Consider the following 23251-nt stretch of genomic DNA (forward strand, 5'->3'; position numbering starts at 1 on the left):
GAGTTCAAACTCCAAACCCACCAAACAAAAAAAAAAGGAAATTGTATTAGCAAATATTTAAGATATCATTTGTAAAACTTTAATTGTACAGTAAAACTTCTATAAATTAATAAACACTATAAATTAATAAATTTTGTTGGTCCTAATTTGTGCTAATGTAAAAAATAACAATATTCAATAAGATAATATGATAATAATTTTTATAAAATCTCCATATAAAAAAATTGATATATGTATGCTTTAAAATTTTAAATTTTCTCCTAGAGCTCATATCTAGAAAACAATTGTTATGTTGTATTTTCAAACTATAATAATATAAAATAACTCTATAACATGTTATAAAAAGAGCTAATTTTTTTCAAGTTTTGAATTACGAGATATGCATCATTTTTATTTTGATAGCTTTATAGACTATTAAAATACAAGCTGATATTATTATTCATAAATTTAAATTTATGTATATCATGTGTATAATAAATTAATTTTTTATAGTATTTGTAAATTATTTTCAATATTTTTTTAAAGAATTTTATATTCAATTCTAAAACCGTAAAATTGATAACATTTGAAAGTCTTATGTTATTTTACTAAATTGTCTCAATTCATAATTTTTAAGAATTTAAACAATTCAAATATATATCTATAAATTAATAATTAATAATTTCTATTATAAACTAATATATAATAATTATAGATAAATTAATTTCACTATAAATTAATAATGTTAAGACCATGTCATTTTATGTAGTTCTTCATTCCTTCTTATTTACTTATTTTTATAAATTTAGAATTACATATGTATAATGATTTATATATTAAAAATTAATTTATCGATGTCTATTCCTAATATTAATTTCGGTCATAGCACAATAAGGGAATCAAGTTAAAGAAACCATCTCCATAATATACTTTAGATGTATGATTATTTCTTACATATTCATGTTTATATATTTTATTTTTAAAAGTATGCAATGTTTAACGAAACAATTTTTTTGTAATACAATTATTAAATCAATTTTCTAACTCTCTATTACCACTAAAAAGTTCATTATATTTCGTTCTTGTGATCCAATATAGAAAGATCATTATAATGTTTATTTAGTTCAAATTTTGTACTTAAGAAATGTTCTATATTAAAAATTTTGATATTACATTTCCAATCTAGCTTGTACTACATATATGAAGCTATTAGAATTAAACCTATCAATATATACACTAAGGGATATATAAACGAGATTAAAAATAAAATTAATCTTTGGGATTTTTTAAAGCTTTTGATTGTGCTTCTTATGATTTTTAATGGAAATATATTTGATTCGTTACTTACAAAATAAAAAGGATTTTAAATACTAATTACTTTATTTTATATTGAAAACTTAAACTATATGTTTGATTATCATAGAAAATTTTCATTTTTATTATTAACAATATCATTAACAATGTTTTTTTCCTTTAATGCTCCAAATACTAAAGAATACTATTATAAAAGTTGAATAATAAAAAAATGAATAAATTCAAGAAATATGTATGTATGATGCTATATAAATAATTTAGATATTTTGACATTGTATGATTTAAATAAATAAAAGTAATATATATATATATATATATATATTATTGACATTTAGGAAATTTATTTGTTATATAATTTTTTATGATTATTAAATAAATTAAAAAAAATAAACATAAGTAATAATATAGCAACTGGCACATATGTCTTTTTAATTTGATGAGATTGTGGTGGTTCCCTTAGCTTTTGGTTTGTGATGTTGATAAGATTTTTCCAATTTTTGAGGGTATTAAGATTGTTCTCTATGGCTATAAAATTCTAAAGTGAGGTGAGAACAAGCAGAGAAATAGATCCATACACACTATCTAGTATATATTGCTCTCAAAATGCAGAAGTTTCAAGAGCAAGACACTACATTTGCATATATACTTAAATACATGATATGCCATATTTAGTAGAGCTTTTATTTTATTTGAAAATTTTGTTGAAAGACATTTATATAAAATTAAATTCATTATCCTACAACAAAATTTACCATGACTTCATTTCACTTATAAAAATAAAATGATTGTATGTTAACGAACCAATTAGCTCAAAATTTAAGTAAGCAAATGATATTGATTGTTTTATTATTTCAAATTTATGTAAAGATGTGCAAAGTGCAGTTATCAGCTAGTACAGTACAAATGATATTCTTCCGAAACATATATCAAAATTTTATAAGAGGAAAGTGATATGAATTAATTTTCAAATCAGCACAAGTTTTTAATATTTAGCTAGACTTTGATTTATTACACCTCCAATACCATTGCATTGCTTAGAGGAAATAACACCACAACCGAATCACAACAACTCAACTAATTCTTTCTATACAAACAAGAATATATGTATCTTCGTTTTTGTTTGTTTGGATTTAGAATGGTTCCCCTGAAAACAAAATGCTTAATACAAAAGAGGTACCTTTTCTTCCGGTTGATGTTTTTTTTCCTTGAATCGACATGTTTTAATGATTCGGGTTTAACATGCAAAGTTAGAAGTCACCTTGTTGGTCTCGAGCTCGAGCTTCGAACAGTCACACCGTGTAAGAACTTGGCGTAGCCTAAGAAATTCAGCTTCCCATCTGAACTCCGTATCCAATCCCTGAGAAGAGGATATGCATTTGGTCCCAAACTCATCTCCTGCATATTCCGTAATAGCCCATGATTCATGCAAAAGTATTAAGTTTCACAAGAACTTATAGTTATATTAAAGTTCCTACATACCTCGGCGAGTTCTTGGACGGAAATGGCTCGGCTTCCTTCACGTTCAAAGTGATCAAAGGCTATCGTTGCGATCTGTTCCCATTCTTCAAGAGCCTCTAGTTGATAAACGCTGACCGCAGCAGCACAAAACTCTTCAAAATCAAGTTTTCTATGTGCCAAGGGTTGCATCTTCAGTCAACAAAAAGGAAACACATAGAAAAAGAGTATTACAGATGTACTTTAGCACATACTAAAAATGTTGGGACTTAAAACGATGTGTTAATATGTACCATGTTTAAAATGTCAGGAAGCCTAGATTCAATCATAGCATCCGTAGCATATCGTGTCAGAGCCTGCACTTACCATAAGATAAGATGACTGTCAGATTCATAAATTGAAGAACAGTGGCAAAAAAAGCTATTGTTAGACCAGTAAAGATGAGGGTGGAAATCACCCACTGACCGTAGTGAAATTGTGTAGATGCAGGCCTCCATCCTCTGGGTCCAGGAGCATAAACTGTGCTTTAAGGAACACGAGTTCTTCTTCGGGTATAGCTTTCGACAGAGCCTGTGGTACACAAGTAACAGCAAAAAAAAAAAAAGATAACATAAAAGACACGTATAATCAACTCTGTTTAGAACAAAAGCTAGGATCAAACAAACTAATGAAAATAATTTGATTATAATCCTAAGAATACTGTTAAACTCTTGAAGAGATTTGAGCAACTTGCAAGGGTATATTTCAAGATATCAGTTTATAATTAGAGAAATACCTTAAGTGCTGCTCGTCTGAAAGGCGATGCTCGAATATAAGACTTCACCAATTTATAAATAGAGAAATCAAGAAGTAAACCAGGGTTTTCATCTCGAAGCCATGGATGAGCTGCAAATTTAAAAGTACTCATGTTTTCATTTCACCAGTCAATGTCACTAGTTCTAACACTAGTGGTTAATTAGGAACTTACCTAAAGCTTGAGCAGCTGTCATTCTTTTCCTGTGGTCTTTGTTCAAAAGCCTTTTCACAAAGTCTTTGGCAATAGGAGATATTGAAGGCCAGGGCAAATCTTCGAAATTAGGATTCGCTCTAAGCACACAACGAAAAATAGCAGACTCGGTTCTTCCATAAAATGGTCTACTTCCACAAAGTAATATGTAAGATATGACACCAATGCTCCATATATCTGCTTCAGTGCTATAGGATCTGTGGAGTACTTCAGGTGCAACATAGTATGCACTTCCTACCACATCATTGAGACGCTGATCTGATGAAAGACCACCACAAAGAAAACATTCGCCCCTTAAGTCGCTACATAAAATTCTACTAGGCAGAGTCATGTATAAGAAAGTGGAGCAAAGAAATAGATCATTACCGAATCTAGCGAAATCAGACAAACCAAAATCTATAACCTTGAGTGTTGCATCCTCATTTTTGCTGGTAAAGAGAAAATTCTAGATACGAAAGTAAAGCATTTGTTAAAGTAACAAGCAACATCTACTTGTGATATTCAAAGTGGTAGAAGCAGAATGTGTACCTCCGGCTTTAGATCACGGTGCACAACACCTTGAAGATGGAAAAAAGCAGTTGCAGATAAAATTTGCACAAGAATACGCTTAGCATCTGCTTCCGGGTATCGACCACCTCTGCAGTAAAGATATATATAGACAGTACAAGATTGTTATACTTCTTATACAATACAAAAGCCAACTAATAAACCTCTATAGAACAAAATTGAAGATGGAATACACAAAGCAATAAAAACAGAGGAAATACTAGTTTTGATTATACCTCGCCAAAATTCTATCCAATAGCTCTCCACCTTCACATAACCTGGAACCATAACGGAGTCAATACATATTCATTAGAGAAAGACCGAGACAAGTGTTCCAAATCAAAAACAGAATTGTTATACATAACATAGGGAAGCATGAAAGAAAGAGACATACTTACTCCATAACAACAAAGACATTATCAGCATCCTCAAACACATCGTAGAACTTAACCATATGACTATGCCCAGACAAAGATTTCAACAACTTCACCTCACGACGAACATCTTCAATCGATAAAGCTGATGTCATCTGAAACACCACAAATTCACACACATTGTATCAACAACACAAGAACCAACTCTTATGTTTCCAGTAACGTTAGAACCAATCACATTGTAACAAACCTTAGATTTGGAGATGATTTTGACAGCAACAGTTTGACCTTTGATCTTGCCTTTCTTAGCTTTAGCCCAACAAGTATGACCAAAATGCCCTCGGCCCACCTCTTTCCCAAGCTCATACTTTGCTTCAAAATTCTTAGCAAACCCGAAGTTCTTATCTAACCTCCCGCCTCCGGCACCGCTACCTCCGGCTTCTTCCCTATCCTCAGGGATAGGACCGTCTCGCGGCTGTGGTGCTGCACCTCGTCTCCGTCTCAGAGCCGCCATAATTGGTTTCGCAGGTGAAGGAGGCGGGAACGGCCATTTGAATTTTCTTCCCGGAGTACTCGCCGGAGATGGAGCTACTCCCGCCGGTAACGGGCTTTGGAATGGGCTGATATTGTAAGGGTTGACTTCTGAAGCAGCCGGAGACTGGGGAATCGACGATGAACTCTGGTGGTTGTTGTTGTTGTTGTTATGGGAGCGATGACGTTGTAACTGAGCGGTTACGGAGGGGATCTCGTTGTCTTCATCATCGACGGTGGAAATGTTCCGGCTGTAATAGTGACCCATCGTCGCCGGCTTGTTTGAAAGTCAAAGTTTAGTTTTTTTGATCGGTGAGAAAAAAAGTCAATATATCGGACGGTGAGGAGACGAAGTTGAATAGTGTTTAAGCTTTCACAGAGAGAAAAAAAAAGGGGTTTGAATGACCGCTGGAGAAAAAAAAAAGAAAAGAAAAGAATTAATTTAAAAATAGAAAGAAATAAATATAACAGTAACGGAAGAAAATGCTGGTGGTTCTGCTAAAACGACAGCGGAGGAAACGTGATTACTACGATAGCCACGTGAGCTTTAGTGACGTGTGATTAATGATTTCATTTATTATGTCTTATTTGTCTCCGATTTTTTTTGTTTTTTTTTTAAGCTGAAATTATACTTTTACTTATATTTTATGTAAATTTAATATTAATATTTTTTAGTTTAATATATAGGATTTGTTTTTGGCTAAAACACACATAGATAAACTAAAAAAACGACTTATATAAATATTCAGAATTCACATAGTCATAATCATAACTCATAAATATAAAGTATATAGAAAATTTTAAAAAGCTAACAAATTTTACGAAGGAAAATGTTTGAAATATCTTAGGGACAGAAGGAGTATTAATGTTTTCAATTTTGAGAAACTGGATAGGTTATCAATCTTATTATACGTCACGATCATTACTCATTTAAAACATATCTTCAATCTAGTTTTCCATTTTTTGAAATTTCTGAAATGAAATAATTTTTCTAAATGAAGTAATATTTCATTAGAAATTGTGTGTTTTCAACGCAATTGAAAACTGGAATTATGATTTAAAAATCTCCAACTAGCTAGGGAAAAAAACTCTACATTTCTATTCTGCAGCTGAAAAATTAAGGACGGTTCATGGTTGGAGGAATTTGACTTCGAGAATAGAGTTTGGACTTTGGATAAACAAGTAAAACATGCCAACCATCAAGTAAATAAAACCGGTTTAAATCCATTCAACCATCGGTTTTGTTCAAAGCTGCAGACGTTTGCCATCGAAATAGTCATTGGTCACGGTGTTTTTAGCATTAAAGAACAAGTCTAACTTAATAATTGTTTGGTGCAAATATTAGAAATATATTAAATCTTGGGTCCAATACTTATAGCATAAAATAAAATATCTTTCATTGAATAACCGGTTCAAATCCTCTACTCAATAAGCGATTCGATTTATTTAATAACCTCGTGAGCATTCCTACCAAAAGTAACCATCACCGTCATTATAACTGTGCGATTGCGTAATATCTTTGTGAAATGACAATCGCTTTCTAATCATTTGTAATCTTGGTTCGTTGTTATCTAAACCGGTACGGTTTGATCTCTGCTTTGGTACGCTTTGTGGCCGGCGGAATCTAGCCACGGTTGAGGCAGTGTTAGACATGTAATTAGGTATTGAATGGACTTGCCGTGTGACGCAAGACTTCCCACTTGGCGTCTGGTCGTTGAGTCGGTGGTGGAGTGAGTACGTATTGTACGTATCGATCTCAACTATCTTGACCGGTTCAACGATAGCCTGATCAGTTGACATTCTCCTCCCGGTTTCTTGATAACCAAACCGGTTTAACCTACTCGGTCTTGTGTCCTCTAATTCACTTTCACTATGAGCTTCTCTCGCTGTGGTTCTCCACATCTTTGATTGTAAAACCCAAAGTTAGATCAGTTTTTGTCTATAAGCAAACTTATAATGAAATTTTAAGAGCAAAAGTGAGAAATGGTAAGTTCGATATTGGTTGAACCTGTTTAGAGAAAGCACGAGATAAGGAATTTTCATCGCCGTGATTGGTTGTAAGTTTTCTCCGGTGGTCTAGAGCTCGAGCCTGGAACCGAACCAAAGCCTGAACCCGAAGCAAAGTAATGCTAGCTCGTCTACGTACGTTGTGGCCTCTCACTAGGGCTTGTAGTTTCACAACTCCTTGCAGAGCCCTAAATGCCGTTTTGGCCTTCATTTTCGTCAATAAAGTGATACAAATATATGGTCATTAATTGATAATCAACCTCATTAAGGTAACAAAAGTATAATAAAGGGGCTATACAAGTAAATATTGATTTTTACCAGGCATCCTCGGAAAGCTGTCTGAATGAGAATAGCAGCCACGTGTCTTTTGAGATAGACAGACGTCCTACAGAAAAAGACGGTTTCCTTGGCCGTCGAAGACGCAGTTTTCTCGGTTTCCTCTGCCACAATCACGTCAACAGCCGTCAAGTTAATGTTGCCGGCGTTTCTTGTGTTTGTTCCGACGTCTATTGCAGAAGGATCAGAAGAAGCTTTCTTAAATAGCCATCTTCTTTTTCTTCTCTTCTTCACCAAACAAAATTATTAAATATTTAACAAAATTTAATTTTATTAATAAATAAATAAAATCTCAAAGTTAATTAGATTATCAAAAATCAGGTTTTCTTATGCTGATGAAGATTTTTTTTAAAAATTATATAGAGCTATCCAAACTTACAAGTAAAATGTTGGTGTATTAAATATATCATATAGTTTGAATTAACGAAGATATATACCGGTCGTTGGTGTTGTTCGTCCTCTTCTTCTTCGATGAGGTCGTTGTTGTCTTGTCGACGAATTTTTCTTCTAGGGATTATCTTCTCGGGCGATCGGAAAACTTTCTTAACCGCCGTGAACCATGAACTTCCGCCGGTTTTCCCCATGATCAAGATCGATCAACTTCGTCTGCTGCTCTTTATGTTAATTATATATTGTCTCTCTGTTGATAGTACATATGGAATGAGCTATATAAGCTAAAGGAACACTCACTGTCCTTTGTGTAAAACAATAACCTTTTTTGTTCCCCAATATTAAATTAAAAAGGTCAGTACATATATGTACATGTATATTTTGGCATTTTTCGATGGTAGATGCATTGATAAGTACTGAAACACGAAACTAGGATTTATATATTGATCATAGGAGTTCAATGGTTTATATGATATTTATTTTTTTGTAACAGTATTCCTGATTTCTTATTCATATTGGTATTTCTACAATTGGAAGATATATATGCATCATAATGTAACGGTCAAATGGAAAATGGTCTCTAATGTAATCATATAATGGCTTTCCATCCGGAAAAGCAGCAAAAGAGGAAAAATGTTGGAATAAGAAGAGTAACGAAGCCGGAAATTAAAATAAAATACTAATAGATACTACTCCATAAAAGATAAAGAACAAAATGAAAAGAAGAATGTAGTACTAGTAATATAGGTAGGCATGCTTTGTGTTTACAAATTAGATACCTTTTGTGTCAGAAATAAAAATAATAATTGTAACATGAAAGAATGTGTCAATGTTGGAATGCAACTATCGAGAGTGCATAAAGTTGTTCCTTCTCTTCTTTCGTATGTCTTTTTCATATACAAAAAACCATTAACGTCGCTATTTAACTCGTTTATCATGATTTCGTGTATTCTCACTCTTTATAGCTTTGATTGCTTGTGAATTGTGTGATAGATAGTGATTGAGCTCCACAATAAAAGAAAAGAATATATACTGTAAAATACTCTTCAGAATACTAACCAAATTGTAAACGTAACCAAATTGTAATCCTTCTTTTTTTTTAACCTAAAAAATAATCACGTATGATTAAAACTAGTACTTTGAAAGTTGATAAAGAAAACGTTTTAAAAACTATACATTTCACCGGAAAAAAAAAAAGTAAAATAGCCATAAAACATATGATGGCAGAAGATGTAACGAACGCTAAAATGACAAGAAAATCAAAACTAGACCAGAATCCAGACAAACTGAAATCAAGAACTAAAGAAAACAAAAGAATCGACAGAAAAAATATACTTCTTCAAATGTCTTAAATAAATCATAAAAATATTCAAATGGGTAAATTTCAACAACATGATTTGTGTTTTTTGGGAGAGTAATAGAAAGGAGAAAGTTTAAGACCAAAGTAGTTGAGTTGTTCAAAGATACCCGGGCAGGCTCTGCGACCGCGAAGCAAACTTAAAAATAAAATCTAAAAAGAGTTTTAAATATAAATACAAAACGCCTCAAGTACCTTCTTCTTTAGACTTCTTCTTCTTCAGCTTTCTATCTCTCTCGTTTCTCTATATAATTTTGACATCTCCGGAGACAAGAACGATAGCTTCACTTGAACTAAGCGCGAGGAAAGTGCGGCCTTACTGGTGTCTTTGATGGGCTTACCCTTCAAGAACAGATAAAACCAACACAAAAGATGAATACAAATGTCCCAAGAAGAAGGACAATACTAGATAACTAAAGAGATTGGTTATACTATCACTCTCTAATCATGGAAATGAATTTAACATACATAGAACTGAGAAAGATGTCACATTATATGCAAATGAACCAGAAATAGAATTAAGTGAAGAGCTAGCCAAGTCCTATCGATCGATATCAAGTTAGCTTTTTAGTAATGACTAAAACAACAACCTACCATTCAAAATTTGCCATTTAAGGGGATATGATAGAAAAAGAAAGAGACAGGTTAAGATGTTGAAATCTTTACCTTAGTGGGAGTGCCCCCAAGAACATACCACTGCAGTGAAGAGCAGCAATTGCACTTTCCGCCTGAGAGAACAAAGCAAAGTATGAATGAGTCTCCATTGACAATCCAAAACGAAGTTTAATCTTGAACTCTTTTACGTAAACTTCATATTCGAGTTTATGCATCTAACTCAGAGTTTCAAAGAACCCCTGTAAGAAGCTTTAAGAAATGCAACGTATCAAGTAACTAAGAAGGGGCAATCAAGTTTCCTTAGATGGATCAAACCGGCATGCAATTCGACTAGTACAATCATTAGTAGCAACCGAAACTATTCAGTCATCAAAACTAATGTCCATAATGGGAACACTTTAATTGAAAACCTAGGCAAAGAGTGTTTACCAGCGCAAATTCAACAAAAGCAATACGAGTTTGGTGATGATAATCTCCAAGCCTCAGACGATGAACCTATAAAAAGATATATAACAAAAATATTTGATTGCAGAGAAGAATATAAAAGCGTAAAAATATCGTCACACTCCAAACCAAAATCCCGTACCTCCCCACAAAACATTTCAAAGAAGCCTTTCAAGTCAATTTGAGTGATCTGCAAATTTAAGCAACAGAACATTGAAGAAAGTTAGTTTCTCCAATACTTAAGCTGTTAATGGTTTCCAATATATGATAAGATCTCATCGAAGAAATGGTAATTGGATATGGACTTACCCGCTTGTCAATGTTGGTACAGTAAACAGTTCTAACGCACATCTCACGCTCATCCTCAGACTGGGAGAAAGAAAGTACCATTAGGCTGGCTCAAGAATGATTGAACTGACAAGAATTTTGCCAAGTCATAGTTATGTGAACTTACTCTTGGAAGGAAAGTTGGGTTAACAGGGGCAATAGCGGTTTTGGAAGGAAGAACCTTAAGAGGGTAAAAACCGAGCACAGTCCCTGACATGCCCAAAGCAGCTCTAGCTCCCTCTGCAGCAACATATCTTGATTAGATGGAAGAAAATCTCAACTAGAGTAAACAAAGGTTGACGTAGAAAGTACCTTCATTGGTGAATTCGATGAAAGCAAAACGAAGGACAGAGTGTGGGTCACCGCATACACGACAATCAACAACCTTACAATCCCAAAATGACAAAATATGATATGAGGAAACAAACTAGTTACTGCAAATAATCAAAACATATGGAACATAGTAAAAGATCATTCAAGTACCTGTCCACAATTAATAAAGACACCTGCGAGGTTCTCCTCAGTAACCTACAAACCAAAACAAAGTAAGAGAGGCAATTCCTTTACCAGAAAAATGTTTATTGAAAATAGCTTCTTCACTCGTTTTACCTGTTGGTCGATATCAGAGACATATACAGTTCTCCTGATTACATCATCCTTCTGAGCCAAGCTTGTCCTTTTGTTCATTCTTCGCTTCCCTTGACCAAAACTCCTTCTCTGTAGCAAACGGTAAAACAAGAAGCGCATGTATTACGAAATTGTTTGAAGAATATGTCCAACAGATCTGACAGCTAATACAATTGTTTGAAGAATGTGTCCACAGAAAAAAATGAATACTTTCTAATTAAAAACCCGAAAAACTTCCAAAATCATACAAAAAAGGTAATTTCTACCAAAGGCAGCCATTTTCCTGAAGTGTAAGTGATAAGAAAAAGCAAACAGTAAACAAATAAAGTTCAACAAACCCACACACAAAGTGAAACTGCTTATGCATCGATGATCAACCGATAGACACAAAAACACGTAAAGCTCTTTTTTTTCAGTTATAAATTTGCTGAATGTACTAGCATACAAGCTTTCTCAATCAACAAAACAAGCTAGCAAAATCATGGTAAACAAAAACACACTAAAGCTCAAAACTTTATATCACCAATGCTCTGCACCTCACTGTATCATCAAAATCTACAGAAGATAAGTTAAACACAAAGATGAGAACACACACACTAATGTAAAAAGGACATTCCACACATCAGAAACACATCCATTTACTAGAGATGTAACAATCAAAACATCGCAAAACACAAACTATATATCCATCCAGAGAACAAAACAAAACAAAACAAAGCACAGAGATCATAATTCAGCAAGAAAGTATAATAATATACCCTTCTAGGAAAATGATCAGTCCCATCTGTAACAAGTTTAGGTGGCGCTGCAAAATTGTTAGTAAACCCTAATCCATTCCTCAAAACCACAGATTGACTTCGGGCAAGAGAAGGAGGAACAAATTCCTGAGCCATCGGATTAAGCTTAGAAAACGCATCAGCCAAATCTTTGATCTCACTCTTGAGACTCCCTCCATTGTTCTCACCACCATTCTCCGATTTCGTAGACTCGAAATCATTTCTGTTAAACCCATTCAAAGTCTGAACCTTTTGAGAAGTCTCATTGATCCGATCGTCTGTCTCTGGAGCCGAATCAATGCTAGGAGGATTCGATGAGTCAGATTTAGGGCTCTGATCATCATCAACATCAGGACATGGCGGCTTCGTCTCGGTAGCTGAAGAAGCAGTGTTGTTGTTGTTGTTGTCTAAATTCTGACCAGAAGAGTCCACTTTAACACCAGCATTCTCAGCAACAGCCATGATCGGACCAAAAAAGGTTGAATCTTTGAAAGATCAGACAACAACTAGTTACGAACTCGCCGATTCCTGCATAAAAAGCAACCAAACTAAGACAAAACTTAAAAAAAGAGAAGAGAAGAGAGAGAGAGATCAAGAAGTTGTACGAACCCTGATAGGCTTATCTCGATCAAATGGTTTAAGCCATAAATGGAGAGAATCCAACTTAATTTAAAGGATCAATGAGCAGAAGAGAGGACTGAAACAAAAGAAAAATTAGACTTTTTTTTTTTTTTTGTAAAGGGGGATGATTAGAATAGAAGGAACACAACACAAGACCGACCCTTTGGTTATAAATTAAAGACTTTAAGTTGTTTATACTTTCTTCTTCAATATTAAGCTTCTTGTTGTTGTACTAGTTTCTTTTCTTCTATGATGGCCTTCGGACATCATCCTAAATGAATATCTTTTTTTTTTTACTTTATGTTCTTTCTCATTAGGAGGAAGCTTCCTACTTTTCATATGTAATTCAGACAGAAATATATTTTTATGAATAAGTTTGAATAGTATTTAAAACTGTAAGAATTTGCAATCTGTATTATTAGTGTTTTTAATCAATTAGTTGAATTATTATTGGTTAGAGTTATCTTTAAAATTTTAGTACTTGTAAGTTTTTAATAATCATATCAAGTGGTATATCCAAAAGAAATTTAGAAATGATACTGTTAATTAATTGTTTTTTTAATATTAATTAATGTTCAAAAATATGGCTTGTATACTACCATATATATATATATATATACAGTGATTTTTTCGGTTTTGAAATTGATTATTTTTGCTTTATCAAAAAATTTGATTATTTTTGCTTTATCAAAAAATTTGATTATTTTTGTAGAGTGATATATCCCTTGATATTTAGATATGATGTTTCCAATGTAACGTAAGTTAGTAGTTAATAAAGATTAACTTTACCTTTTTGGTATAGTAAAATATATATATTAGCTTTTTTACAATCCATGATGAATATTTTCGTATAATTCTTACTATAACGTGTTAAGTAGTAGTATTACCAGATTATAGAAACACTAAGTATGATATGTACATAAATTTGTAGTTGTACTTAGGTGGATTTCCCTCCTAACAATGAGTCCGACCCAAAAAAATCTTCTAAGGCCCAAATAAGTATTTGAAGGAAGAGAAGGGTATTTCGGTTTTTTAAAGCGACGAACCGATACGGTTTTCTATAAATAATGGCGTACGACGCTTAATCAAGGAGTGAAAAAAACGCTACAGAAATCACTAGCAATTAGTTGTAACAACTCGTCCAAAACGTAAATCGACGAGTCGCAAGCTCTTCCATTACAATTTCTTGTCATTCGTTCTATTAACTACCGTTGTAGTCCGGATTTTTGTGCCCAGGCACCGAGTTAAATAAGAAAGAGTCGACCTCCTTTTACCGTGCTATAAATATCTAATTGTGACCAATATCAACATCAACAATTTGGTGTGCCAGGAAGAGGGAGCCAAGTCGAAACTTTCTTTGAGGACTTAGAAGACGGACCTACGGAGAATCGACGAGATGACAGGAGGAACCAGAGACACACACCAAGGCGAAGGATCGTCAGGGGGAACGATCACCCCAGCGACGGACCAAGCGGGGAATACAGTACTCCCTACACCCGACGCTCCGAGGAAAGCCACAATTAAAGATAGTCCCGGCGAATTCATCATAGCTACGAATCTGGCAAGCCCTTCGACGACCGAGGCAACACCGACTCCCGAGCAGCTCGCCTTTCTTGCTGATCGACCCGTCTCTAGTATCGATGAATTTTTCCGCGGGATACTGATGCTCCTTGACCAACAGGAACAACGGACGAATACTCGTTTGGACGCGCTAACCATGGCGCAGGCCAGATCACAGGAAGAAATAAACTACATCAATACAACTCGACCAAACCTAGCAAGTTCCAGCATTGTTGGGATAACCGCAAGACCACAGTTGCAGGTCGGAAACTTGGACCCCCGTCCTATTGGCCGAGAAGGACCAACTGGAAACCGAGACCCCGACTTGAAGGAAATCAAAGATAAAATGCAAGAAATGGAAGCGATGTTCCAAAAAGTTACGAGCAAGGCACCAGAGGTAGACCTCGTGCTGGAAGCGACACAACGAACACCACTCTTCAAAAGACTGGCGACGACGCCAGTATGGCGACCGATCAAGCCAAGGTTAGGCTACTACGACGGTACCACCGACCCGCGAGACTTTCTGCGCACTTTTGGGGTGTCCCTCGGCCCTCTGCAATTCAGCCCGGAAGAATACAATGCCAGAGCATGTCAAATCTTTGCCGAGCATCTGACAGGAACCGCTCTCAGTTGGTTTTCGCGGCTCCCTTCTGGGTCAATTGACAGCATAAAGGACCTAATAACCGAATTTCTGAAGCAATTCTCGGTTTTGATGGAGAACAAAAACTCTCACGCCGACCTTTATGCCCTGACACATGAACATCAGGAATCGTTCGGTCTTTCATAGGACGGTTCAAGGAGGTCGTCGTCAACGTTTTTGATCCCGGATGTCGCGGCAATCGTCGCGCTTAGAAACGCCCTATGGTATGAGTCCCGTTTCAAGGAAGAACTATCCTTGACACACGTGGAAACCATAGCCGACACATTGCTCCGAGCAGCGAAGCATATTGAGCTCAAAGAGGAAAAGGTCGTCAATGCAAAGAAGCACGCGGCGGCAAAAACTACTGCGACTAAAGAGCCAACAATCGTAGCTCCAAGAATCGAGCACACCGATCCCCGGCAGCATTTCACTCGGAACCAAGATCGGGCCCGCCGGACTTTCGCGATCAGCGAAGACGTACAACAGAAACAACCATGGAACTTCTACGTCAGAAGAGAAGGAGGGGAATGCAGTGCGACCCAGTACTGCGATTACCATCAAAGCTCCACTCATGCGACCGAGGAGTGCTGCTATCTCCAAACGATCTTAATGGAACGATACAAAAAGGGAGCAATAGTCGTCGATTCTGACAGAAGCAACGTGCCCCGGCCCGGAAGAAACAATCCCAAGCGAGGAGAAACCATTGCCCAGAAATTCAAAAGCAAAGATTCCAAGATTCTCGACGACCAAAGCGGGGATGACTTGGGGATATCGGACAACGTCACCCACGAGAAGCGATCTCGAACCGATCAAAAGCTCGATCAAAACCCACCACAGGCCAGACGACGGATAAATATGATTATGGGAGGGTTAGCAGGATGCAACGACTCGGTTAGGTCAATTAGGGATTACACCAAGAAAGCCGAGATGAAGAAGTCTAGGCCATCAAGAATTGATTTCCCAAACACGCTGATATCCTTCGACAATAGCGATCGGGAAGGGTTAGATCTGCCGCATAACGACCCACTGGTCGTCGAGCTCCTCATAAGTGAAAGCCAAGTCACAAGAATCCTGATCGAAACCGGAAGCTCGGTGAATGTGATCTTCAGAAATGTCTTAGCTCAACTGGAATTAAGCGAAAGCGATATCATACCGGAGTGCCACTCGTTAACGGGATTCGATGAGGATTCCCTTATGACAATTGGCAACATAAATCTACCTATCTTCGTTGGGGGAACAGCTCGATATTTTTTGTTCGCTGTCATCGATAAGCCTACTATCTATAACGTAATCCTGGGAACCCCGTGGCTCCACAAGATGCGCACAGTTCCATCAACGTATCATCAGTGCGTCAAGTTCCCGACTCCAAAGGGCGTATACACACTGCATGGTAATCAACAGAGTGCGAGGGCGTGCTTTTTGATTGAACACAAGATGCGCACGGTGAAAAAATTATAGCAATTAATGCAACGGGTCAGCGACGACAGCTCGTCCCCAACAGATGGAAAGCCGACCCCGATCCAACAAGGTGTTACCGCAACAGAAGAAGTAATCATCGACGAATCCGACGCAAAGAAGCGTGTGAACATCGGAACGAAATTAACTTCGGAGATGCGCAATGAGCTTATCCTCTTTCTACGAACTAATGTGGCAACATTCCCGTGGTCAATGGAGGACATCAAAGGGATCGACCCCACCATCACAACGCATGAGCTCAATGCCGACCCAACTCATAAACCCGTCAAGCAAAAGAGGAGAAAGCTGGGACCAGAGCGATCACAAGCGGTTAACGACGAGGTGAAAAAGCTACTCGGAGCCGGTTCGATTATCAAGGTGAAGTATCCGGAGTGGTTGGCCAATCCAGTGGTCGTTAAAAAGAAGAACGGCAAGTGGAGAGTGTGTGTTGATTTCACCGACTTAAACAAGGCATGTCCAAAGGACAGTTTCCCACTACCAAGGATTGACCAGCTCGTCGAAGCCGCCACCGGAAATGAACTTCTGACGTTTATGGATGCATTCTCAGGATACAACCAGATCTTAATGCATAAAGATGACCGAGAAAAAACATCATTCATAACCGACCGAGGGACCTACTGTTACAAGATCATGCCGTTCAACGTGAAAAATGCGGGAGCCACATACCAACGGTTGGTTAATAAGATACGCTAAACAAGGATATGGAAGTGTACATTGACGACATGCTAGTCAAATCAAGGAAAGCCAATGACCACATAACAAACCTCCAACAATGTTTCGATACGCTAAACAAGTACGGTATGAAACTGAACCCGGCAAAGTGCACCTTCGCGGTCAAAGCCGGCGAGTTTCTTGGTTACCTGGTGACCCGGGGAGGTATTGAAGCAAATCCGAAGTAGATCAAAGCTATAATAGACCTACCCGCACCAAAGAATGCCAAGGAAGTGCAACGACTAACCGGTCGGATAGCCGCCCTGAGCCGCTTCATTATGCGATCCACTAATAAATGTCTCCCGTTCTATCAGCTTCTCAAAACGAAATGAAAATTTGAGTGGAGTCAAGCCTGTCACGAGGCGTTCGCCAAACTGAAAGAATACCTATCAACCTCGCCGATCATAGCTTAGCTAGAACACGGCGAGACCCTGTTCCTATACATCGCCGTATCAGCATCTGTCGTTAGTGGAGTACTAGTCAAGGACGATCGAGGAGAACAGCGGCCCATTTTTTACATCAGCAAGTCGCTCGACGATGCCGAGACACGCTACCCCACGATCGAAAAGGTTGCTTTGGCGGTCATCACCTCTGCGAGAAAACTTCGTCCGTACTTTCAGTCGCATACCGTTGCCATCTTGACCAACCACCCTCTGTGAACAATCGTCCACAGCCCGAACCAGTCTAGACGACTAACCAAGTGGGCAATAGAGCTCAGTGAGTACGATATCGTGTACCGCGCCCGCCCAACCGCCAAGTCTCAAGTATTGGCAGACTTTTTGATCGGGATACCTCTCGGTAACGAGGAGCTACTCCACAATAGTTCGAACGAAAGGTGGACTCTACACGTTGACAGAGCCTCTTCACACCTGGGTTCCGGGGTAGGGATCCGCCTGACATCCCCGACAGGAGAAATTCTGGAGCAATCATTCCGACTACGCTTCCAAGCAATGAACAATGTCGCTGAATATGAAGCACTAATCGTCGGCCTAAAACTTGATGATGGAATGGGGATCAAGCGAATTCGCACTTTTTGTGACTCGTCGCTAATCAATTCAGCGGTGAATACGATGCTAAAAGCGAACCCATGGCAGCTTACCTCGACATCATTCGGGTTCTCTCCAAGCGTTTCAACGAGTTCAAACTGATCAAAATCCCAAGGGGAGATAACGCTCCAGCCGACGCCCTGGCAGCACTCGTCTCGACCTCCGATCTCGATCTCCGATGCATCATACCAGTTGAAAGCATTGATATGCCGAGTATTAAGGAAACTCAGCCGGCGACCTGCCTCACACTTCATCAGCCGAACGAGATCAGAACCACATGGAAGGCTGCAATGTCAAGATGAGACTTTGAACCTCCCTCTAACGACGACAAGACGGATTGGCGAGTCGAGATCCGCGCTTATCTGGCAGACGGCGACATGCCAACAGACAAATGGGCAAAACGACGGTTGAAGACAAATGCCGCCCACTAAACCCTGATGAAGGAACATCTACTCCGGTGGACCCCATTATGAGCCTTACTCATTATGAGAATTACGAGTCATGATGGAGACACACGAATGAGCTGGAGGGAACCATTCAGGAGGACGAGCCCTGACACTGCGTATTAAAAAGCATGGGCATTACTGGCCAACCATGATATCCGACTGTGAGAAGTTTGTCGCCAAGTGCGAGAAGTGTCAACGTCATGCGCCCATTATCCATCAACCTACCGAACTGCTCCGAGCCGGAGTAGCCCCATACTCGTTCATGCGATGGGCGATGGACATAATTGGCCCACTCCCCACGTCAAGGCAAAAGCGTTACATCCTTGTCCTAACCGACTACTTTACGAAGTCGGTAGAAGCCGAGTCTTACACCAACATCAAAGCTAAGGACGTCCAACTATTCGTATGGAAATTCATCATTTGTCGATACGGGCTACCATACGAGATAGATACTGATAACGGCTCCCAGTTTATCTCCCTTTAGTTTGAAGATTTTTGCGCCAGATGGCGGATCAAGCTACGAAAGTCTACCCCGAGATATCCACAAGGGAACGGCCAGGCAGAAGCAACGAATAAAACCATACTCGACGGGTTAAAGAAAAGAATGGAAACCAAAAAAGGTGCTTGGGCCGACGAACTCGATGGGGTGCTCTGGTCCTACTGGACGACCCCGCGACAACCACGGGACAAACCCCGTTTTCTCTAGCCTATTGGATGGAAGCTATGGCTCCCGCCGAGGTTGGCAGTTCTCGCCTTCGCCGAACAATGCTCGTCGAAGATACCACGCTTAACAATCAGATGCTTATGGACAGACTCGACGAGTTGGAAGAAGAACGCGATAGAGCACTCCTGGGAATTCAGAATTACCAACTCGCCGCGGCCAAGTATTACAACAAGAAAGTCCATAATCGGCACTTCGATGAGGGGGACCTTGTCTTGCGAAAAGTCTTCGAGAACACCGCCGAGCCAAACACCGGAAAATGGGAGCTAATTGGGAAGGTTGTTCACCCTGGCGTGTACGAGCTACTTACAATGAGTGGCGAACCGGTTCCGCGATCTTTGAACTCGATGCACTTGAAGCGTTTCTACTATTAAAAAAATAAAAAAGAAAAGACGACCCAGTCTATTAGTAGTAGTCGGTAGACTGTTCCTTTCTTATGTAATTTGAACTACAAACGGCTTGATCACTTCTGATCTCCACGGGATGCAACAACCAATAATAAAATCTTTAATCTTCAATTTTTGGAGTATGTGTTTTTACCTGCCACCTTGGCCCGGTAACAGTCTGATGTTCCGACAAAGCAATCTAAGCCGAGTCGCAACTCGCAAAATGACTAATCCGACCATCACGCGTCGCACCTTAGACAAGAGTAATAAGGCGAGAAGCAATTTGCTACTCTTAGAGGAGAAGGGAAGCCGACCCCCCCACGTTGCACCCATAATCCCGAGTCAACGAAATCGAATCACGAGTCGTTGACCCTTGTAAAAGCCGAGTCGCATCTCGCAAAATTCCTAGAAGGAAAACAAGTAAGCCAACCATCGCGCGTCGCAATATTAAACATAAACAAACGTAAACAAGCCAAACTAAAATTCGAAACAGGACCGGTCCATAACTCGACAATAGTTCTAAGGGAGCCTACCCTAGTACGACAGCAAAGAAAAATCAAATGAAAAATAAACAAGCGCTACAAAGAGAATGAATTTAGCCTTCGATCCCTAGGTCGGCATTAGAGGGTTCGTTGAATTCCAGTTCGCCGAGCTGCACCCGCCAGAATCGGCACTCTCCTTGCAACTCTTCTAGCGTATCCAAAGGGACACCCGCACCCCTAGTAACCATCTTTTCGAGGTATGAGCAGATCCCCTCAGCACGATGACTCTCGCAGAACATATGGTCCGTCCCTTCCAGCTGGTCGTTGTAGCGAATCAGCCTTTCGATGCGAGCCCATCGAATCGCTATCTCCATGTGATCCTCAAAGGGTTTCCGGGTTAAGGGCTTCAGGTCGTTTTCCTCGAGGTTAGGAACCCTCGCTTCGGCCAGGAACGTCTCACTACGCACGCGCTCTTCCAGCAATCGGTTCATCCTCCACTTCAAGACAAAAATCCCATCAACAATCAAAAGCTTGAGGTACTCCACGGTCCCATCTATGCGGTGGAATTGGAAGTGACGTTCGAATTGGCGATGGGTGGCGATGATGTAAACCCTCAGCCTTTAGATCTGAGCATCATATGATTCGATCTCACCCCGAATCACATCATCTCCAGAGACTACTTCTGAAGCCTGGGTTTCCGAACGAATGAGAGTTCTTCGCAGCCAACAGCTCACGGACTCTCTTCAACCACACCAACCTTGTAGTCACAGGCATGACAATAACCCAATCTGTCAGAAGAGAACCTACAAAAAAATGAAAGAAGCGAATAGTGGAGAGCAAAGTAACTAGAAGGATATATTTATAAGGGGAACCACGATATTTCCCAAGGAGGGACAGCCAATCAGTGGGTCTCGAAAACCTCACCCACTGAATGGACAACACAAGTCATAAAGTGAAAAGCGTGCGATAACAAAATCAAAAGGTCCAAAAGCAATGTCCAAAAGGAAACGAAACAAAGTACACGAAGTCGACCCCAAAAACACGGCGAGTCAAATACAAACAGAAATTTTACACCAGGCCGGTAACCGGAGAATCGCGCCCAGGAGTTGGAGGAACATCACCTCGAACGCCCTCGTCCTCTGACCCCTCGGCTTCAGTCTCGTCGTCCTGCCCTTCGGTGTTTCTGCTCTCTGTAGACCCAATCCATTGAGGGATCGCATGCAGAGTTTCAGAGAAAACCGTGGAGATGTTGAAGTTAGAGTCGACAAGTCAGGAATATCGAACTCCTCCACTTCGGCCTTCAGCTGGGACATCACAGCCAAGACCCTTTCCTGGACCCCCTCGGGGAGAAGAGAAATCTGGCCCTCAACAAAAAGTGATTCCAGCATCTGCACGTTCCCAGCAGCTTGATTATATTCGAGGAACTTCTCCCTGGACGCTTCGATGGCGTCGGCGTGTTCCGTATGCTTCGACAACAGCCTCTGTGCGCGACCGGCCAATTTATGATAAAAGCTAAGCTTCTCAAAAAGACCGAACTCCTCACGACGATCCCTAAGCCTTTTGGTCTCGGAGCTGAGGGTAAGACAAAGTCCGTTGGAGGCGGAGTTGGATTCTTTAAGCTTCGAACGAAGATCGTCCCTCCCGAAATCAAACCCCGAAGATGATGCTCCAGCTTCGAGACCTCGTCGCTTAGCCTCTGGTTAGAACGCACGGCCTCGCTGAGCTGGGCTTCAAGACGTTCAATCCTGTCTGAGTGGTTCAGGAGATTGGAACCGGAAGCCTCCAGTTTGCGGATCCGACGCTCGTAGCAAAAAATCGTACGATTAGTGCGCGCAACGAGCTGTAAAACGCAGAATTAACAGAAGGAAAGGAGGGAAGAAATCAAGTCAAAAAGAAGAATGAACGAACCTCGAAGACAGTCTGAGCGATGTCGGTAACAATATCGACCTCGAGTGGGAGTCGTCCGGAAAGGGCCGAGCAGCAGAGGTATGGGTGAATTCCCAGCGGTAGTCCGCTGTCTTCTATTTTTTTGAAGGATCAAATCGCTCCTGACCCAAACCTTCCTTCCTCTTCTGAGGGCCATCAAGCACCACGACCTGACGACCAGAGGAATCGCCGAGTTTCCTTCCATGGAGCATCTCGACAGCCCCTACGTGTTGATTCGAGGGGATAGTACTGGTTTTAGCGGGCTGTTTTCCTTCGCGAATCTCCGCGGAACGACAAGCTGAAGGAGGGGCGTCACGAGACGAACCAACATCAGGAGTATGGGTTTCTGGATCGATGTCCGAATGAATCCTTGGATGAGGTGGGGGCATCGCCACGGACGCTTGACGGTAGCGAGCAGACGCGTTAGGGATAGTCATGTTCAGCTTCCCCATCGTTCCAGCTGAAGACAGTCAACAAGGACATTAGTATAAAGGTATGGCGAACGAAACCACCATTAGAAAAGAAAAACGACTCACCAGTTTTCTTCTTCGGTGAGGCTTGGTTTCTCTTTGAAAGATCCTTTTTGGGCTCGGTACCCGGCCAAACATAAGGACAGAAAAGCTTGATCGCGTCTATTTCGGTTTAAAACATAAGGACAAACGGCTCCCTTGGTTTTATTTTGAATTTTAGTTTGTCTTGTTTACGTTTGTTTATGTTTAAAATTTCGACGCGCGGTGGTCGGCTTACTTGTTTTCCTTCTAGGAATTCTGCGAGATGCGACTCGGCTTTTAGAGGAGTCAACGACTCGTGATTTGATTTTGTTGACTCGGGATTATGGGTGCAACGTAGGGGGTCAACTTCCCTTTTCCACTAAGAGTAGTGAGTTTCTTCTCGGCTTATTACTCGGCTAAGGTGCGACGCGTGATGGTCGGCTTATTCATTTTGCGATTCGCGAGTCGGCTTAGGTTGTTATGTCGGAACATCAGACTGTTACCGGGCCAAGGTGACAGGTGAAAACATATACTCAAAAATTGAAGATTAAAGATTTTATTATTGGCGGTTGCGCCCCGTGAACAGGACTGCCTACGTACCCTCAAATCAGAAGGGATCAAGCCAATAGACTCGGTCGTCTCTTTTTTTTTTTTTTTTTTT

General features: G+C 39.5%; 3 protein-coding genes across 5 annotated transcripts; all 3 read right to left on the minus strand.

Moving 5' to 3' along the window:
* On the minus strand, nt 2354-5634 carry LOC104791162 (CDPK-related kinase 6-like). 2 transcript variants are annotated; one of them, XM_010516987.2, is made up of 11 exons: nt 4925-5634; nt 4699-4829; nt 4537-4578; nt 4283-4391; nt 4121-4199; nt 3716-4012; nt 3524-3633; nt 3214-3318; nt 3042-3104; nt 2773-2940; nt 2354-2688 (listed from the first exon to the last, which is right to left on the minus strand). In XM_010516987.2, exons 1-11 carry the CDS (start codon nt 5471-5473, stop codon nt 2548-2550), a joined length of 1794 nt encoding a protein of 597 aa, XP_010515289.1. In that variant the 5' UTR covers nt 5474-5634; the 3' UTR covers nt 2354-2547. The 2 variants fall into 2 exon arrangements, with proteins under 2 accessions (XP_010515289.1, XP_010515287.1); XM_010516985.2 differs by having other exon boundaries at nt 3716-4199.
* On the minus strand, nt 6586-9128 carry LOC104791165 (protein IQ-DOMAIN 1-like). 2 transcript variants are annotated; one of them, XM_019246750.1, is made up of 4 exons: nt 7986-9128; nt 7531-7773; nt 7214-7417; nt 6586-7107 (listed from the first exon to the last, which is right to left on the minus strand). In XM_019246750.1, the coding sequence occupies exons 1-4, from the start codon at nt 8130-8132 to the stop codon at nt 6673-6675; spliced, it is 1029 nt and encodes a 342-aa protein (XP_019102295.1). In that variant the 5' UTR covers nt 8133-9128; the 3' UTR covers nt 6586-6672. The 2 variants fall into 2 exon arrangements, with proteins under 2 accessions (XP_019102295.1, XP_019102294.1); XM_019246749.1 differs by having other exon boundaries at nt 7531-7776.
* On the minus strand, nt 9269-12939 carry LOC104791164 (polyadenylate-binding protein-interacting protein 10-like). The gene is made up of 11 exons (XM_010516989.2): nt 12694-12939; nt 12067-12612; nt 11291-11398; nt 11165-11209; nt 10994-11066; nt 10809-10921; nt 10664-10723; nt 10497-10544; nt 10340-10405; nt 9962-10023; nt 9269-9637 (listed from the first exon to the last, which is right to left on the minus strand). The coding sequence occupies exons 2-11, from the start codon at nt 12544-12546 to the stop codon at nt 9589-9591; spliced, it is 1104 nt and encodes a 367-aa protein (XP_010515291.1). The 5' UTR covers nt 12547-12612; nt 12694-12939; the 3' UTR covers nt 9269-9588.

Source organism: Camelina sativa, chromosome 6, assembly GCF_000633955.1.
Source record: "Camelina sativa cultivar DH55 chromosome 6, Cs, whole genome shotgun sequence".
In the NCBI taxonomy this organism is placed as follows: domain Eukaryota; kingdom Viridiplantae; phylum Streptophyta; class Magnoliopsida; order Brassicales; family Brassicaceae; genus Camelina; species Camelina sativa.

Coding starts and splice junctions, on each gene's coding strand:
- LOC104791162 (XM_010516985.2), bottom strand. CDS start 5,473: ATGGGTCACTATTACAGCCGGAACATTTCCACCGTCGATGATGAAGAC. Junction 4,830..4,924: donor AAATCATCTCCAAATCTAAG/GTTTGTTACAAT, acceptor GTGGTGTTTCAG/ATGACATCAGCTTTATCGAT. Junction 2,689..2,772: donor CCGTCCAAGAACTCGCCGAG/GTATGTAGGAAC, acceptor CGGAATATGCAG/GAGATGAGTTTGGGACCAAA.
- LOC104791165 (XM_019246749.1), bottom strand. CDS start 8,132: ATGGGGAAAACCGGCGGAAGTTCATGGTTCACGGCGGTTAAGAAAGTT. Junction 7,777..7,985: donor ACGAACAACACCAACGACCG/GTATATATCTTC, acceptor TGTTTGGTGAAG/AAGAGAAGAAAAAGAAGATG. Junction 7,108..7,213: donor CTCGTGCTTTCTCTAAACAG/GTTCAACCAATA, acceptor TTACAATCAAAG/ATGTGGAGAACCACAGCGAG.
- LOC104791164 (XM_010516989.2), bottom strand. CDS start 12,546: ATGGCTGTTGCTGAGAATGCTGGTGTTAAAGTGGACTCTTCTGGTCAG. Junction 10,024..10,339: donor CTTTTGTTGAATTTGCGCTG/GTAAACACTCTT, acceptor TTGTTCTCTCAG/GCGGAAAGTGCAATTGCTGC. Junction 9,638..9,961: donor TTGGGGGCACTCCCACTAAG/GTAAAGATTTCA, acceptor CTGTTCTTGAAG/GGTAAGCCCATCAAAGACAC.